We start from the raw sequence: 18,114 nt of genomic DNA, 5'->3' as shown, positions 1-18,114 counted from the left end.
AGTACACCCCAATCAATGCCAACTACCCATTGAACATGCTTAGTCAGGACCTCTGGACACGGATATGGCGCTGATGCTAGCATCTGCAGATAACTACTCAGCCCTTCGTAACTACAAATAAGCACACGCAATTGATACGGCGAAAATATCGGTGTACGCGCAACTCAACGATAAGTGGACGGTGGCCTTTCGGCTGCGATCTTGTGCGCACCAACTATGCAACAACGCCTTCAATTACCACGGCACAGGCAGTACGTAAGGCAAGAAGCTGCAGCAGGGCTTCACAACAGCAAAACTCTTGGAAGGGAAGGATGTAATGGAAGGCTACGAGGCTGTGAAGGACAGGTTTACTTGCCTTGAGGCCTGAACAATATTTCCGGCACTACAAGTCTCTCCGTCGATAGCTTCACAGTGGGCCTTGTAGGTGCCACAGGCGGGGCCCAACAAGGGTCCTCTGGGATCTTCTGGTGTTCTTCGTGGCTCTCCGATGCAAGGGGAGCCTCAGCAGTTCTCTCCTCGTTGTCTTTGCTGCTGCTGTTGCAAATGCTTTTGCGCTTTTCGGCATCTGTACACTTTTCCAAGGAAGAGAGGTCGGGAATGGGGGCTGGAGAGTGGGTATGGAAGTAGGCAGCAAGTTGCGACTTCTGATGCGCAGCACGCTCAAACTACAGAAAGACCCTTAGAGCGCCCCCAAAGCGCGGTGTAGACCTCTGCAATGTGCTAGCCTCTTCGTCGTCTGAGCCTTTCACTACGCCCTGCATCATCTACAGAGACTGCCCCCACAGGTTTCAATTATGCTTGCCTGCTCACCGTAAGAGAATAGTCCGGGGTCTCCCTCTCCACCAACAGAGGCCCCCCCAAGTAGGCCGCTCGTCGGCTCCCCGGAAGGTTACGGAGAAGACGAAGGACTCGCATGAGATCCCCTGTGACGAAGCAGGTCTCTTCTTTAAGCTGCACGCAAACAGCAGCACAAGTTTGACACCAATACAGAAAGCCCTACACAATGGTCTTCCCTGTTCTTCACGGCCTCCCCCAGAGAAGCACTGGGAATGCAGGACTAATTCCATCTCATCTCCCCTTACCTTTTGAGCAAATAACTCGTTCTTTTCAAGGCTGACGCCGCGTGTTAGCAGCAGGTTCTTGAGGTAGGCGTTGGCGTGGGCCCCGCCGATCTCCGACCGCAGGGCTGAGGCCTCCAGAGCAGAGTAGTTCACAAACGGAACCGCATGGGAGGCGCTGAAACCCACATCCACAGTTAAGCCGAAAGGGTTTCTTCCAGGGCTCACCTGACCCACTAGACTGGGGTCTGCTGCTGGTGATGACGCTGCCAGCTGGGGAGAGAAGCACGGGTCCGTTGAAGATGCCAATCCAGCTGAAGCCCCGCCCTTCCCTTTTGCACAACATCCGGGTAGACTCGCACTTCCTCGGGGGCCGACAGTCCCTAGGGGGGCGCGCCGTTCGGGCCCGCTGTAGCAGGTGACCCCCATGCGTTTAGCCCTGGGAGGGGCGCAGATGTCTTGCGCTCCCCAGCCCATGCCCCAGAACGCGTATGGGACTACAGCCTGTGCTGCTACAATCGCTAGCCGCTCAACTCCCAAATCTTCAAATAAGATTTCGCTGACGTGGTGCCGCAGAGACGCTGGAGTCAAGAGGGGCTCTGTAAGCGCGACGCCACTGAGCTCCTTTGGGTCGGCACTTAGGTACTTTTTGCTGAAGGTGAGGTCTAATATGTCGCGGAGCATCTCTAAATTTGCCCAGAGACCCCCTTGACTAGGTCTGGAGCAGATGTACTCCTGCAAGCAGTAGCACTCCTCACTCAAATACAGTTGTGGGCGCCGGCGTACCGCCCCGGAGCATGTGGGAAGAGCATAACGAGCTTTGCCCTCCCCTGCCCAACCAGCCTTAACAGAGCCTGTGCCGAGGTCCAGCACTGCCCTTTTGCCGTTCTGCATTTTCCATTGCAGGCGGGCAAGCAACGAAAACAATCGATTGGGCGGCAGACAGACACGGGCACCTCAATTCGCCCAGGTGCCCAAAGGTGCACAATGGACAAAGCAAATAGAGAAATTCAACTCTTACAGCCTGACTAGTGCACGTCGATGGGTTGTATGGGAAGCTGAAGGGGCCCTCCCAGAGGGCCCCTGTAATGCTGGGCAGCACGATGGGCTGGAACTCGGGGAAATGCAAAAACTTAAATGTATTAAGAAAACTCACGGCAAAAACGAATTTAACCGCATATGTGCACGGAAAACTTTGTGTACCTAGTTCTAAGAAGGCGCTGGAGCAATGTTTGGGGCTGGACGGAGACGTGGGCTGCGAGCGGCAACGTGCCTCGAGAGCCAAGTTTGCCAGGCGTCTTACGAGTTTCAGATCCTCCAATGAAGTACGTTTTCGATTCAGTGAAGGATTTAGTTTACCTTCATTCACTTATTTAAAGAGGGCGCAAGTACATCTGTGTTGACAATGGATAGCATATGCACATTCTAACACATTCCCATTGTGTAGGCACAGCCCGTTCTACAACTTCAAACGCTAGTGACGAGCACAAATATAATAACTCAACAATGTGCAACATTTTTGAAATTGAGGATTGGACTTGCTCAGTAAAATGCATAAAAACGGCGTAGAAGTCCCAACGTGCAGCGGGTGGACAAGGTGGCCCGTTCTATGGTCCTCACAGCGCGAGTGGGGCGGCATGTTTTCTCTGGCTTTTGTGCATATTTTGCCTTTGCACGTTTCCTTACTGCGACCGAGAAAGGAGAGCGTTCCTTTTACCGTAGGGGTTCTGCTCTGTTCGCAAGGTCCTGACTGTTAGGTCTCTGCAGGGTGTATCAGAAGTTAGTACATGAACAGTTCCTTGGCCTTAGGAGGCAGTCTACACAAAAGCACGAGTACGAAAATTGCCTACAGCTACTGCAGAGTGCAAAAGAGAATTTGGTTGTGCCTGCACGTTAAGGTTCCCTGCAGCACCAGGCACAAGTACAAAAATTGCTTACAGCTACTGCAGACAGCAAAAGAGAATTTGGTTGTGCCTGCACGTTAAGGTTCCTTGCACCACCAGTTGCCGTTGCAAATCATAGAATTGCAGCACAAGAGGTGTGTTGCAACTGATGTCAGGCCGCCTCATATTACCCAGCATTAGGATTTCAATTAGGCTTTTAGGAACTCTTGTTTTTTGCCCTGAAACAGCTCACCCAGGGGATCAAAGAAAGCCATCAGGCAGCGGAGCAAAGGTGGGGCTAAAAGAGCTGGCAGACCTATATGCATATCTGCCTTGAGTTAACTCGAGTGCTTTTCCAATTTTGTATTGGTGATCAGTAATTACTAGTGCTGCTTGACGCAGGATGAGAAACGGATTTGATGACGAGAAGGTGCTACCTACTTGTCCAGTAGTTTGCGCACTCTGCGTCTACAACTCGTTGATGGCAGACAGAACACGAGAATAGGCAGAACTATATGTGTGATAGAATCTATCCGGAGACCGTCTTGGGCTTCAATATAGCTGAAAGGCTTAGAGTACGAATACCGAAATTGCCGCTGATCTCCCTTCCAGCCCAGGCGTTCTGGGCACTGCACAATGTGGGTTTGGGGCTGGAGGAAAGGGGGCCGGCTGAGATGAGTTGCGACTCACACGGTTGTAAATAATGCCGCACACCTTAGCATACAAGCCCAGCCTCACCACTTTCTCCTGTCTGCCTTGACATTGTAGACAACTCCTGCAAGTATGCTAGCGTGCAGATTGCCCAGCAAAGCGAAGTAACTCTTCATGCACCAACTTCGGGTAAGTAATACTACAGCTACTCTATCCTTCCAACTATGTGGAGCTGCTTAAGTGCCGCTTCCTTGATAGACTACCGTTCAACTGCAGCTCTAAGTGACCTGAACGGAGAGAGCGGGCTGCAGAACGCTTTGCTTACAATATGTTGTAGCTGCTCGTCTCATGTACTCTCACCACAAATCCAGTTGCAGCGCACACTACGCATTACTTGATGTATGAATATGCTAGTATAGTGCTACGTTGACTGTAACTTGGTTTGTTCTGTACCGCTGGCCACTGCTTAAATCAGTGCTGGTACTACGACAACAAATCACGAAGTCCAAGAAAATGAGTCACTGTTTTATCGGGGAAAGCGCCACAACGCGCACCCGATCTGCAGCCTGGATCCTATCAACCCTTATTGCGACCTTATTGGCGGAACTATTGTAACGTGAGAGACGAGGCTCCCTGTTACAGCAATCAACCCCTTCGAAGTCAAAAGCTGTCTGTTAGCTTGCCCTCGTGGAAAGTATGGCCCTCGTGCCATGGTTATTACTCACCAATTGTCTTCCTTCCATTCATTTGGCATTACCTTACTATGACTCCGCTCGGTATCTCGCGGTGTTGGGGTATATCTGTGTGTGTTTTGAATGCGTTTGTCCCTTCTAAAGCGTTTGCTTCTCGTCCTGATTTTGCCCAATCCTGCGAAGTAGGGGAGAACATTCAAAAGCATCATGGTTATTTCCTGATCAAATGGTCGTTTCTAGGTTTGGATACCACATTGGCATGGCTTGTGGCCTTGAAGTAAATATCCTACACCCTTAGAGCAGGTTTGGATCTTCAAACTAACGGCGGGCGAGCATTCTCTGCCCGGTGACGGCCAGACCGCAAGAAGTCCCAAAGCTCCGGGGCACTGAGCACCGTGCGGCCTAAAATGGATGCTTCCTGTTGCAGTATTGATGAGGAGAGCCTAAGAGCACCACGGACTCAGGAGGTATTTGCTAAACACTTCCATGCATTGCATTTTTTTCAGTCGTGTACGGGTGGAACTCCCAAACCTAGCTGATTGAATAGGCGTGTCTTCTCATTCAGTGCAATCCAATTCGTCTACTTGACTATTCACACCTCAAGCTCGCAAGCTCTCAAACGGGGGGTAAAGGCGCTTGCGAGTTTGCTGCCTCAACCATAAGAGTGTGCGCAGCAACTGAATTCTCGAGACCTGAAGGGCACATAATTTAATATGCAACTGCAGTTACATTGGTGGAACATCCCTTAACCGTTACATTGCAACGACATAAACGCAACAACTCTCCAAAAGTGGTAGGGAGTGGACTGGTCGGGAATTGAACCCGAGACCTTTCGCATGCGAAGCGAACGTGATACCCCTACACCACCAGCCCGTCGAAGCCTGCCTTCGCCTCCATCGAGATAACGATATACCGTATCTCCCGATAAATTGTGTCATTAACAGCCTCTGCATCAGGTTTCGGCTCTCCTGACAAGCGTCTAAACGAAAAATTTGCACGACAGCAGTGGCAGTCGGCGGTGAATCCTTCATCGCAGTAATTAGCCTAGCACGCCAAACGGTGCTCGCTACACTTCGCCACAAATTATTTCTGTCACTTCTTTGTCTCATGTTTATAAATTTTTATCCTTCTTCTACAAGTCCAGAGGCTCCAGCGGCGCCATGACAGTCCGTGCCCGAGCCCCGTTGCAAACCGCTCGGATCCAGGGCCCTGCTGTATGCTAGGGGCAACTGTGAACAGTGGCAGATCATACGTTCGTCTCATTTAGAAGAAACTCCGTATTTTCGTTGCAACAGTTACTCATGGGAACGCCAACTTCTCATCAAAGTGACAAGTATGCCAATCTGCCTATGGACGAACCAATAAATTCACCATTGCTGTTAGGGTCTCCGCATGCTTACCAGACTTTGGAGCCTCCTCAATGAACATACAAAGATACTGAGCTTCAGCGCTGTCTCCCGGATATCTGAAAATCAGCTACGGCTATTCTCTCGAAGGGCGCATTTGCCTGCGCCGTGTTTGCGTGACGGCTGCGCCATGCGTTGTGACTGTAGGATGGCTCTGGAACTGGCGAGACCGATCGCGGAGCGGTTTCTACACTTCGTAAACAAGACAGGCTCACCCTACCACTCAGTCCAGGCTGTGATTGATATCCTTACTAATGCAGGCTTCGAGGAACTTAACGAGCGGTGAGGTTCCAACATTCCTGCTGTCTGCAGCGAAATAGAGTCAAATCCTGCTGCTATACGTGTACAACGGGCAGGTAAAAGCGCTGGAGGCGCAGCAGCAGCTACTCATGACGCGTCAGGTATATTTCCAGGGAGTGCTGTACGCTTTGGGCTAGCCAGACCATTGTCTGTATTCGCAGGACCAGCTGGAAGATGGCACGCGGAGGCAAATATTTTGTTACAAGAAACGATTCATGTATAGCCGCGTTTGTCGTTGGTGGGTCTTTCCTTCTGTAGTGTGCTGCCAAACCTACGTCATTTCCACAACTGAGCACACCTTTCGGCGACTGCAGCATTCAGCATGCTGCCCTCCACATTGGTGATCTCCGGTTCAATCTTGGGCTTTGAAATATGCCAGAGGTGCCTTGTTTCGTTTCAGGGAGACAATTTGGAAAGGACAGTACTGGTGGCTTCTGCGTAACAGCAACGCACACTGACTCTCCGTGTTTGCGCCTGAGGCCTCGCGCCTTTGCGGAGAAGGAAGGCTATCATATGGTGAGGATTCTTGTGGTTGGGATGTCTTCTCCCAGTGCCACCTTTCCCATACAGAGCGAGCTTAGCCCTCACCTGTGTCGAAGATCGTGAGAGGCAGCAAAGAGGTGTGTTTGCCCACCGAAACGCAGGGTAGCGTGGAGTGCTACGGCGGGGGCCTCTGGCACACGTGGTTTGATAGGGGACTTGGCATAGCCGGGAAGGTTGCTCTTCGCATTGGTATGTATTATCCTGCAGCGGTGGAGACGCGTACGCATCTGTAATACTTTGGACGAAAATGGCATGAGTGCCCTCAGGCGATCTAACAGTTGCGTCGAGATTTTGCATTTGGTGGTCTTGCAGGAACGAAGGTGGAAGAAAGGCTGATGCGCATCTCAAAACCCCTATTTTACTTGCCGAACCTCGCTATACACCTGAAGACAGTTGAGGAAATTGGGGCCTTTAAAATCAACAAGGTAATGCGGTAGCGTCCCGCCTTCTCCGTTCCCTTGTTGACTTGTGGACGTGAATGGGTCTAGGGCCCTCTCAGCATTAATGCTTCTGCTGTTAATTAAGAAGTCTAAATGTGAGCCGCCTCGGTAGAAAAGATGATCTCTTAACATTGCCAGATAACCCATCGGTTTCAGGTCTTTCGGCGGAGGCCTATACAAGGCGTAGAGGCGGGGTCTGTGCGTGCGCCAATAAACAACGGCAGCATGATAAGTCTGCGTTTGCAGTACAAATCCTTTCTTTCAAGCTGATGGCATGCTCTTCTCTTTCGTACGACTGTACAGTGCGCATGACACAATAAGGTTCCCACGGAACCACCGGTCGAAAACCCGTTCGCTTGTGCAGGAGCAGCACCTACAACCGATATTGTGTTCCGCCATAGCCGAGCAGCTGAGCCAGAGCAGCGAAGGCGAAAAGCGTGAGAGTAAAGATAAGGATGAGGACCAGCGCTTGCCACCTGCGCTAGAGCGCTTAGTCACTCAGTGAGGGCAGCAGTTGAACGAGCGGCCTTTATGCGCATGCTGTCCGTGGGGCCCCTCAGGGGAATTTACGCTGTGAAGCTATCGATGGCATCAGAGTGTTCGTGTTTATCGTGTTCATCTTCTGTTAGCCACTCATCGGTTACCGTCTCCTTGCACAGACTATCTTGCTGCAGCTTGCTCGTGTCCCGTTGGGGCCTTTTTTCTCTGGAGCAAACTACATGCCTGCTGACTGCTCCTTTGCTTTGTCTCGTAGAACTATTGGGCTTCCTGGCGCAAAGCTGCTGGATTGGGACTTTTGTCTTATGGACTCAACGCCTAGCCGTCTCTCGGGCATTCACTCAGAGTTTATCGAGAGCCCGCGGCTTGACAACTTGGCCTCGACCTTTGCCGCCTTTGAGGCGCTAGTAGAGGCGAGCAGATGCCAGAGTGAGGGCGCTCAGGGATGCGGGGAGACAGACATTTTGGTGGCTGTGGCGTTTGATCACGAAGAAGTCGGATCGGAGTCGCTTTCGGGCGCCAACTCTAACATCCTCGAGGTAGCACCTCCTCTTGTCCCCGCTGCTGTCTCGTATATCTTTTTCGTACTAGTGGAGGCTGTAAACAAGCAGATTGGCGTAGCATTCGTTGGTGCTCTCTGAAATGCTGTATTTCTATGGGCGTTTCGTGGAAAACTGCAGCGGTCGCCGTAGCCGTACCGCTTTGTTGCCTGCTGCTGGTTACTCTTAGCAAACCCAGTGTAGAAACCAGCAAATCCCCACTGTGCTGTCTTCTTTTTTGAGGTGACTGTCATTCTGACTCTGCAGCAGTTGTTGTGCGGGCTGCTGCCGTGAAACCAGACAAGTTATTTCATTCAGTGTGGAAGTAAAAACCGGCGCCCAGCGTATAAGCGTCTCTGTGAAAACATTGAGATCAGGGGTTGTCTTGTAGCTTGAGACTGAAATGGCTGTGGGCAGACGTGGATGCGGAGGTCTCTAAGGGCCTTTGATTGCGAAGATGCCTTTTACGAAATTCTCGCTAAGTCTTTCATCGTCAGCTCTGACATGGCGCATGCCGTACATCCAAACTACAGCGATAAGCATCAGTCGCAGCACAAACCCTCAATGCACAAGGCAAGTTTCTGGTAAATTTGTCGCTTGAGCTGCGTATTTCCCTCCCTGCACTTTTCACTCCCTATGCGTATTTGGCTTCCCTGTTCGTTTTGCGGCCTCGTCGCCTTCACTGGAATGACGAGCTGCGCCCGGCGGCTTTGCAGTGGAACATGTTTTTTGCATTTGTTGCTATGGCTTCCCCTCCCTAGAATCGTGCCGTCATGCTTTTGCAAGGCCTGCAGTTATACCTATTGGCTGCTGCAGGGTGTCGTCATAAAAGAAAATGCCAACCAGAGCTACGCCTCCAATGCGTGCTCGATGTCCTTCGTTCGCGTAATTGCAGAAGAAGCAGATATTCCCCTGCAAGATTTCGTTGTGCGTAATGACAGCAGATGCGGCGGAACTGTGGGGGCCATGCTGAGTGCTCGTTTAGGTAAGGCATGGTCTGGGAGGTTTTTTGATTGTTTTACTGTAGTTCTCGTTAGTGATTTCGTAATTTGGCTATCCGCGTGAGAGGGGAGGTGGAGGCTAGCGGGAGAAGCAGTTATTTCCTCTACGTTTATAAGCCACTTTCCAGCACTGCTGCTCTCTGCACGGGGATAGCCTCCAGCAAAGAATTATGGCACTGATTTGTCTTCTGATCCAATAAGAATGCTTTAGTTGTGGGGCGAAAACCAGGGAATACGGCTTGCTTTGAATGTTTGGTGGACTGCAGGGGTGCGCACAGTAGACATCGGCATACCCCAGTGGGCAATGCATTCGTGCAGGGAGATATGTGGTGTGACGGATTTGATGTACTTACAGAAACTTCTCGAGGTAATTAAACCGTTTCTTCCGTGAGAAAACTGTGCTGCACGAACGTCTCTGCATGCCAGCGTACAACTCAGAGCAGGTCGTCAGTTTGCTTTACCTCCTGTGGTTAGAGATTGCCATCACTTTGTGCATACGAAGGACCGATAGCTTATTGCTTCCGTATAGCGAGCGATGCATGAATGCCGTTTTTTCACGTGTAACGCGGCTGCCGTGCCTTGCGTTTTGTAGGCAAAACACACCCAATATTGCTAGTACACACCAAACATGCAGCTCGTAAAGCAACTTCTTCTGCTTCTGTTCGCATTCAGGCTATTTACTGTAACTTTCGTCGCTGGGACGGCAAGTAGGGGAGGGAAGCACCGCCAGCGGCAGCGTCACTGGGGCACACTCTACCAACCCGTGTGTGCATCACCGAAAAGCCCCTGCACTGCTAAGCCTCACCACAACGAAAGAGGCAACACGATGCTTTACACACAATGCACTTAGTTGCGCGTTGCCATTTTTTCCCAACAAAACAAAGTGCCTCAAAGCTTTCTAGCAAGATCAAGTTTTTAAAGCAAGCCGCCGTGGTGTCAGTGCTTTAAGACGGGCATGACACTTGCGGGGATTGTAGGCCCAGGAGCAGGCGATGATGGCAATACATTGATTCACAGGGGTCTTTCAATGCTACGTTGCATCTCCTGTGCAGCCTAGAGACGTAACGCTGTAACCAAGAACATATTTTTGGGGTAAAGTAGACCCCCATGCAAGTGAATAGCACTACACCTACGGGGTCCATCTAGAATTTCATGGGCAACGCAGGCGTCATTCGCCCTTCTTGTCAGTCAGCTTCATCCCTCCTACAGCACGGCAGAAACGTCTTGCTGAAAGTGACGCAGCGAGGCCCGCCGCCACTTCACAAGAGCCATTTCAACCCAAAATGAAGTGATGAGGATTTAAGGGTTTCCTTCCTACAAGAAAAATGCGCCTCTGCGCAACTTTTGGCAACAACCCAGCAAGGGCACGCTGCAATGCATCTTCAAAGGTCTCGTTCCTTAAATACACATACATGCGTAAAAATATGCATGTGTGTTCTGTACAGCGTAGTACATCTGCACATGCACATAGTTTCACGAGCGTCTGTCAATTTCAGTTGTCTTCCATCCTGGCGTGAACACGCTTGTGAAGGTCGCACAGGAAATCCACGTAGCTTCCATCTCCGCTCAGTGGGTCTTCAATGAGATGGGTCAACAAACGCGTTTCATCATACGACCTGCAGCAGGATGCAAAGTTTCCACGACCACAATTTGTTTGCTTCCAAAGGACCATTTGGCGACAGTACTTCCCGACATTTCGGCGAAAACTCAAATACGAAATGGGCGTCCATAAGACGCATATTCACAAAAAACTATACTGCCCTTCTTCCTCCCTATGCCCTAGGGACGCCTTGCAGCATTGAGCGTGGACGAGACCAGTTCTAACAGGGCTCTCAATTGTGTTGAATATAACTCACTTTGGCGCGACAATTCGCAAGGGGATGTAAGGGGCGTCAAACTTTTCAAAGCGAACTTGCTCAACGACACGAAGGATTCTCTCTGAAAAGGATCACAAAAATCAGTCAATACGAGATAAGGCCCTCTGCTTCAGCTACGCGCTCGCCTCCAGTTATCTTTTGCTGTTCATTTACTTTTCCATAAAAGGTACCGCACCTTGTAAAAGAAGTAAGCAAAAAAAAGTTACGTCTTTAGGCACCACGCTAAGCATGTGCACTTACATACATGGGTTCACAAACTGTACTGAAATGTATTTGTACAAACATTTTAGACGCTAAGGAGAGCAGCAGAATATAAACTTCGTGTTGCCATACCTCCCGCGGTTCCTTCAACATTCTGAAGGTGAAGTTCCGCCGTTGAGCGCTCGTCAAGTTGTGCGTCGAATCCAAAAAGCTGCAAGACGACGATCGACAAATCGAAAGAAGCCACCAGATGAACCCATATAGCGGATGCAGAAGCAAGTGTCGGCTCACCAACAGTAAGAATAACGTTTTACACAAAAGACTGGTGAAGCGCGGGCCATTCTCTTCACTGAAGAGGGTGTGTGCAAAGATGGCCCAGTTGCGTGAAAAGCGCGTTCAACTGCGTAAGCAGAGGGCAGAGTGTGAACCTACGTCTATAATATACTCTCTCCGGACATGCTGGCCTATGTATAGCAACATATACGATCCAGCTTCGCACAGATAAACTCCGTCACTTAGGATGTTTGTGCCACTGGCTGGCAGTGATGGCGGCATCCACACGAAATTTTCGACGCCCGAGTACTCCCCTACCTGCGCAACAGGGCCGCAGCGCGGTGCAAACGACGGCAAGCCTTTGTACACAAGCGCATGCGAGTCTGTGACCCGCACAAAGTGCTCTAGCGAGCTAAGGGCTCCGCCAAAACACCATCTTATCCACTAAGAAGCTCCAATGACTAAGCGATATTCTGGCTACCCGATCAAGGGCCTTGCGTTCTTTGCCCGCAGACGGCTGCAAGTAGGACTTGTGCAAGAGGCAAAGACGGGGATAGAGATGAGTTGAGAACTCAGAAATTGACATCCGCAGGAACTGCAACAACTGGAACAAGCGGACCTGTGGGTCCACTGTCGACTGGCGGAAAGCCTGTGAACGCAAAAAGTCGGAGCACAGGTAAGTATCAACGCGTGCCCTCGCACTTTATGTAGAGATTCAGGTATTTATACATTTTCCTGCTTGTACATGCATTGCCCGTAGCTGTATATGTGTCCATATACGAGTAGCGACTACACGTGAAAAACTAACAGCTGGCGACTGCCGCCACTGTGCCCGCTGTGTTAGTCAAATGGAAACAAGTGGTAAGGCTTTATCAACGTCGAGAGTAATGAGGTGTCTTACAGCGTGCTTAAATAACGCCTGCAGGTAAACTGGGAGGAGCTTCAGAGAGTCTGGCAGGATAAGCTGACCCTCCGAGGATGCGCTTGCACACTGCGTTGCAACAACAGGAAACCAACAACAATGACGCAAACGAATATTCCTAACGCAGCTTTAGCCGCGGGCCAAGTCATCTCTGCACAGAGTGCTCACTACAAAGGAGCTTACAACGCATTTAGAGGCTACAGGCCAACTGAAAAGAAGTGATACATGTAGAAACAAAATAACAGGTGTTGCAAAAGATGCAGGCATCGCGGAATGAGAGGCGAGTGCAAAAATTCGTCATCACTCCGTGTGGTGTGGCGTACATTCATGCGATAGGCGCTAAGTATCTCGACGAGGTTCTTGATGGCTTTTTCCCGCCACTGCGGTTCCTGATGAAGCTCCATTATAGCCGAAGTCCTAGCCATTAGGAAAGCCGTAGCGTCCACCTGCCATGCGCAAGAGTGAAAGCAGTGAAGATACGAAGAGGCCCAAACATCGTTACAACACCGCTAATTTTTGGCAAATACGATGTACTACCGGACTTTACGTGCACTTCTTCCAAATACAGCGCAGATGTTGACCCAGAAGCCTCTCACCTCTGCATAGCGGAACAAAGAGGCGAGAGAAAACGTTATGGGTAACGACAACGAGTGCACTCTGAGCAGACGCCGATTCGGTACTTTCTTAGAAGGGTGCATCGGGGTGTAGGCGCAGACACTTTGGGCATAAACGTTCTTCTGCGTCTCCAACCTGTTTCGCCCGCAAGAACGAAAAGCATGCCTTAAGAACTACGCAGCAATTTTCTGCCCGACACCCTAGTGCCGAGTCTTCATCCCCTGGCACCAACAAAGCCCCGCAATGTTAAACGATTCAGAAACACGTTCTGAGGGAGCAGATACGGACTGCTCGGTATGCTTGAGCTGAAACAGCAGAGTAGACTGTGAGCTGAGGCGAGGCAGTCGGAAAGTGCTTTGGTCCACCAGCGACCGGGCCCCCGAGAAGGACACCAAGATTCTATCCACCGCCAAACCCTGCAATCAGGAACAGAAGTAACGCGGAACTCTGAAATGTTCAGATTTCTGGGTTAAGTGGCTGCAGCCAGGCTTTCGCTGGCAGGGAAAAGTTCACGGCCCTTCGGTTAGGTATGCCTCCTTTATCCACACGTAAACATATAAATATTGCCTATTTGGAGTCAGCAGCGGCTGCAGCGGTACTAAAGGAGGTCCCTTTGTTGCTATAGGATGCAGCGTTTATGAGGTGAGAATAGATGCAGCAGAACCCCGCGAGTCACCTATCCCTTATTTCTACAGCGAGCAGGAGAGATGTGGATATGGCAAACGCTGCAGCAAGATAGACAGGACGGACCTTCGAGAGGCGCAGTTTGAACTCAACATCGAAGTAGAAGCAAGAGGTGAAAATTCGCCTTATCTCAGCGGCCACCCATTCCTTGTCTCTGCAGATGGAACAGAAGGAAAAGCAAACAGACGTTAAGACCTCCTCAATCGTACAGCCATACGACGGCAGCATAACAAAAAACAACCCCAGAATCGACTTCCAGTGCTTCAGCAGGCCGTCACCTTGAGCCGCAGAATTCTGGCACGAAGCGGATGTCTCCTCCGGTTTGCTGAGCAGGAAAGCCTAAGGACTGGAGCTCCAGGGTTAGGTTGGGCGGGGGGCACGCGTAGACATCTACGCATGAGCACGATGCAAAGCATTGGGTTATGACGGAGTTGTAGAAATCTTGCTGAAACGCACCAGGAAGAAATACAGACGAACCACAATACCTGTTCTCGAGTGTGTCTCTCCCAGACCCAACGCTGCATTTGCTGAGGAAAGTGCTGGCTATGTCCCTGCGCCTCAAGCCTACTTTCCTTGCAGGCCCCCGGCTCCCCTGCGGTTCCTTTCGTTGGCACTAAGGCCCCCTAGCTCCTCCCTCAACGTTTTCTGTGCTGACTTACTTGGTGGATCTCGGTGGCTTTTGTTGGTCCTTCTGATGCCGTAGTGCAATGCTTTAGCGCTCCGATCCCTGCGAAATGTGGATAGACGCTCAGGAGAAAGCTTCACACGCCGATCACCCTACTCAAAGCCTGCACCTCAACCCTACAGCCCTAATAACGGTTCAAACTTCTTGGAAAATGCCCTACCGACGTCTGGAAGGATACAGTAAAACATCTCCACCATCCCTCCCGCGGATCTCTCGGCTATCAAGTCGACCGCTACCTGCGCAAGCCCAATCATTGCATACACGAGCAACTAGAGTGAGGGTAAGACTGCACTTTCGAAAAGATCACTGAAACAGAGAAACACCGTACTTCGAAATTCGAGCCGGCCAATTAAACTACAGCAGAGAGGAATGGCTGGCAGATACTGCTGGCTATCATGTAGGTGCCGTTGCCAGCGAAAACAGCAACAACGGTATGATATGTCTTCTTTGCTACTTCTCTGAATAGCAAGAACCGCAGCAGCCACTGAGGAGTGGCAGCCGATGCTTCAGCTGCCACTGTTGTGCCTTGTACGCGGAATCACCTTTAGAGCAGCATTCGCTGCTGAGCTATGCGAGACGTTGACGCAGCTGTTGAGAGCCGCAGGGAGCAGCGACACTGCCCACAGTAGCTGCACAAACAAGGACACGACGCACAGCCTATTCATCCAATCAGCGTTAGCTGTGTCAATACATACGAACCATGAACCATGTAATGGCTTTGCAGACTGTTTATCTGGCTAGGCACTGCAGTTCGCAGGTGCACTGCCAAAAAGACAAAGCACTATAACCCCTATTCCCCGCTCTACTTTTGTCTCGTTTCTCGGCGTGACAAGCGGCTAGTTTCAGGGTGGATGTCCCGTACTGCTTCTCTGTCCTGTGGTCGGAAGAAGCAATGCTCTATTGGAGCAGGCACAAATGGATCCAAAACGTCGTCGACAACCAAAAGCTGCAAACCCTGCTGCTGCTGCTGCGGTGGTCCGGGCTTGTTGATATTCGGAATGAAATATAGTCTGTCAGCGACGAGAATCAGGCAGATATCCACCTGCAGGTACACCTCGCGAAGCACTTGCTCCAGTCCCGCAGCAACAGCATGTGAAAGACCCGAAGTGATACTTGGAGAAGTGGCATCAATTACAAAGACGATACAAGGCCGCATGCTGCTGCTGTTGATGCTGCTGCAACTGCGAGAAAAGAAATCCCCACTCTGGCTGTCAGGCTCCGTCCTAGCCGAAGCACTAGCATGCGCTCTCCCCCAGTTGCTCGGCTGCATCGACGGCTCCTCCGGGCGGGTTCCACCGAATTGCTGCTGCACGCCCGGCTGCTCTGCTTGGTGCAGTTGCTGCTGCCTCAGCTGGTGCTGCCGGGTGGCTTCGTTCTGCACCTGCATTAGCCTGAGCAAGTGTTCCCTCCTCTTGTGCTGCAGCTGGGTGAGTTTGCAGGCGTCAGCAAAGGCCCGAGGGGCCACAAAATCGACGGACCCTTTCCACAATTCCTGTCTGCGCTGTCTAAAGTATCGCTCCCCTTCTGATGACGCTGCCCCCATACCGCTGCTGCAAGCGCGCAAGCCGCTGCGGTAGCGATCCAACAGTGTCAGATAGAAGGGGGGTAGCTCAAACGAGGAGCCACAGAGGTTACACAAGCAGTGCGTGCTATTGCTGGCCCATGACATGAACGGACTTAGGTAAGCCATGCAGGTACTGCACCGAACTATTCCCTCACCGTTGGCTACTGCTCGAGAGCTGCTCCTGCTCCTGCTGCTAACGGCAGAAGCTGCATTCCCGCTGCTGTTGCTGCTCCCTGTACTGGCTTCCTCCTCTGTATCTGACTCTTCAACCTCAAAATAACCCCCAAAGAAGTCCGTCCTCGCCTTGGCATCTGCAGCGTCCTGATCAGTTGCTGCTGTTGCTCCTGGGTCACCGTACGAACAGGGCTGCTCCGCCTGTCTCCTGCTGAGTCGCAAGTCCACCAGAGGTACTGCCTCTTCAGTGGGCGGCTGTGCGGCAAAGGGGGCAACGATGATGGCGAACGGCAGTCGTGAGAGTTCAAGACTGTGGCTAAACGCCGGAACCTTCACAACAGCAGCATAGCAAGCAATAACGGACGTTCTCCTCACTACAAGAGGCAGCCCTGCTGCCTTGGCTATTGCAGCCCCATTCTTCAGAAGCGTCATGCGAACAAGTGCAAGAAAGACCAAAAACAGCAGCAGCAGCAGAAGCAGCAGCCTCCTGATCTATACCTGGTTAATGGTAGAACGCATGAACCTGCAGCTGCAGCATCCCTTGTCAACTGCCGTGTAAAATCCTGCAGGCGAAGGAGGAGAAGCTCCTGCCTTGTCTGTCTCTATTCTCTTGCCGTATGCATTCATTATTTGTTCTGAAAGAACGGATACAAAAAGCCAAAGGTATCCAAGCAGCGCATGGGCCATCTGGGCAACCGGCACCGTACACAGAGCAACGGAGAGAGGGGATACCGGCGCGACAACAGAGACAGAAACAGATACGCATTATTGCTACGCACTGCAGCAACACAACGAAACGACACAAGCTCACCAGGCGCAGTACAGCCACGGTGGCATAGCCTGTGCATAAACAGCAGCAGCACCAACTAAGCATGCATCTCCATCGTTTGGCATACCATTCCATTCAGGGCGAGGAATATGGGCTGGGTCGATTCGGTTGTTGATGGGGCGTGCAAGTGGCTGCAGCGGTGGCATGTCTTCTGGAATATTGTCCTGTTGCTCCTGCTGCTGCCGCTTTTGCCCATGTTCACCTCTATCCGCAGAGCTTTTGACTCCATTTGGCTCTGCGCTTGGAGGAAACGAGCCTGTGCCTACCCCCATAAGAGAAGGCGCCCGCCGTTCCTGCTGGAACGTCTGGGGGGCACTCCTGTGGGACGCATTGTAGTGCTGCTGCTGCCACTGTTGCAGCTGCTGCTGTTGCAACGAGCCCCCACCCTGCGTGACAGGCAGAGGCCCCATATGCTGCAGCTGCTGAGATGCAGCGGGCTCCACCGCTCGTTGCTGCTCTTGCTGCAGAGTTTGTTGCTGCTGAAATTGCTGCTGAGGGAGCAAGGGTTGCTGCTGTGGAGGCTGCTGCTGGGGGGGCTGCTGCTGATGATTCTGCTGCTGCGGCCGATACTGCTGCTGATGGGGTTGAAAGGGTTTGTGTCCTTGTGTATCCTGCACGGGAAACGGAGGCATTGGCTGCTGCATGGTTTCCGACTGAGGCTGCCGGGTTGAATAAAAAAGATCCTGTTGCTGCTGCTGCGTTTGCAACGGCATCCCCCGATGCTGATCCTCCATCTGCTGCCGCTGCTGTGTTGGCGGCTGCTGCTGCGCAAAGGTGAACTCGCCTGCTGATGCATCTCCCGCAGCAAGCGTGCACTTCATGGGCTGCTTCTGGGGTTCGCTCCACGCACCAACCTGATTGCCAATACCAGAAGCAGCAGCCGCAGCAAAATAACCATTTGGAGCGCGAAGTGCCTCGTCAGAGGGAGTAGAGGTCCCAGGCCGTGCTGTTGGGTGGGACTGTTGGTGCGGTAGATACTGCGTTGGGTTTCTACTTTGCGGCTGGAACAGCTCGCGCTGTTGCTGAGGCCCTGCCGTCTGCTGTTGTAACTGATGTGGCTGCTGCGGCTGTGGCTGCTGCGGCTGTGGCTGCTGCGGCTGTGGCTGCTGCGGCTGTGGCTGCTGCGGCTGTAGCTGCTGCGGCTGTGGCTGCAGTTGTGGCTGCTGTTGCAGCTGTTGCAGTTGTAGCTGCTGTGGCTGGGGCTGCCGTTGCAGCTGTGGCTGCTGCGGCTGTTGAGCCTGTGCCTGCAGCTGTGGCTGCTGCAGCTGCGGCTGCTGCT

General features: G+C 51.8%; 3 protein-coding genes across 3 annotated transcripts; 1 reads left to right on the top strand and 2 right to left on the bottom strand.

Moving 5' to 3' along the window:
- Positions 1-347: 347 nt before the first annotated feature.
- On the bottom strand, positions 348-1,952 carry EAH_00032470 (actin-like family protein ARP6, putative; the record flags this gene model as incomplete). Its single annotated transcript, XM_013392301.1, has 3 exons — positions 348-644; positions 811-951; positions 1,083-1,952. The coding sequence occupies 3 exons, from the start codon at positions 1,950-1,952 to the stop codon at positions 348-350; spliced, it is 1,308 nt and encodes a 435-aa protein (XP_013247755.1).
- Positions 1,953-6,164: 4,212 nt separating this feature from the next.
- Positions 6,165-10,068, top strand: EAH_00032460 (aspartyl aminopeptidase, putative; the record flags this gene model as incomplete). The annotated part of the gene is made up of 9 exons (XM_013392300.1): positions 6,165-6,228; positions 6,370-6,506; positions 6,635-6,722; positions 6,846-6,966; positions 7,277-7,474; positions 7,728-8,010; positions 8,827-8,995; positions 9,278-9,378; positions 9,952-10,068. 9 exons carry the CDS (start codon positions 6,165-6,167, stop codon positions 10,066-10,068), a joined length of 1,278 nt encoding a protein of 425 aa, XP_013247754.1.
- A 435-nt stretch (positions 10,069-10,503) lies between these two features.
- Positions 10,504-18,114, bottom strand: EAH_00032450 (sec23/Sec24 helical domain-containing protein, putative; the record flags this gene model as incomplete). Its single annotated transcript, XM_013392299.1, has 15 exons — positions 10,504-10,627; positions 10,868-10,949; positions 11,222-11,300; positions 11,982-12,011; positions 12,264-12,353; positions 12,608-12,730; positions 12,881-13,034; positions 13,576-13,737; positions 13,862-14,028; positions 14,243-14,310; positions 14,429-14,504; positions 14,811-14,897; positions 15,131-16,423; positions 16,818-16,846; positions 16,903-18,114. Coding segments are annotated over 15 exons (3,776 nt in total), but the record flags the coding sequence as incomplete, so codon positions are not given.

The sequence above is a fragment of the Eimeria acervulina genome, genomic scaffold (genome assembly GCF_000499425.1).
Source record: "Eimeria acervulina Houghton genomic scaffold, Eah_scaff314, whole genome shotgun sequence".
Taxonomy (NCBI): Eukaryota; Apicomplexa; class Conoidasida; order Eucoccidiorida; family Eimeriidae; genus Eimeria; species Eimeria acervulina.
The sequence above is the reverse complement of the archived record's forward strand: the minus strand, read 5'-3'. Positions and strand labels throughout refer to the sequence as shown.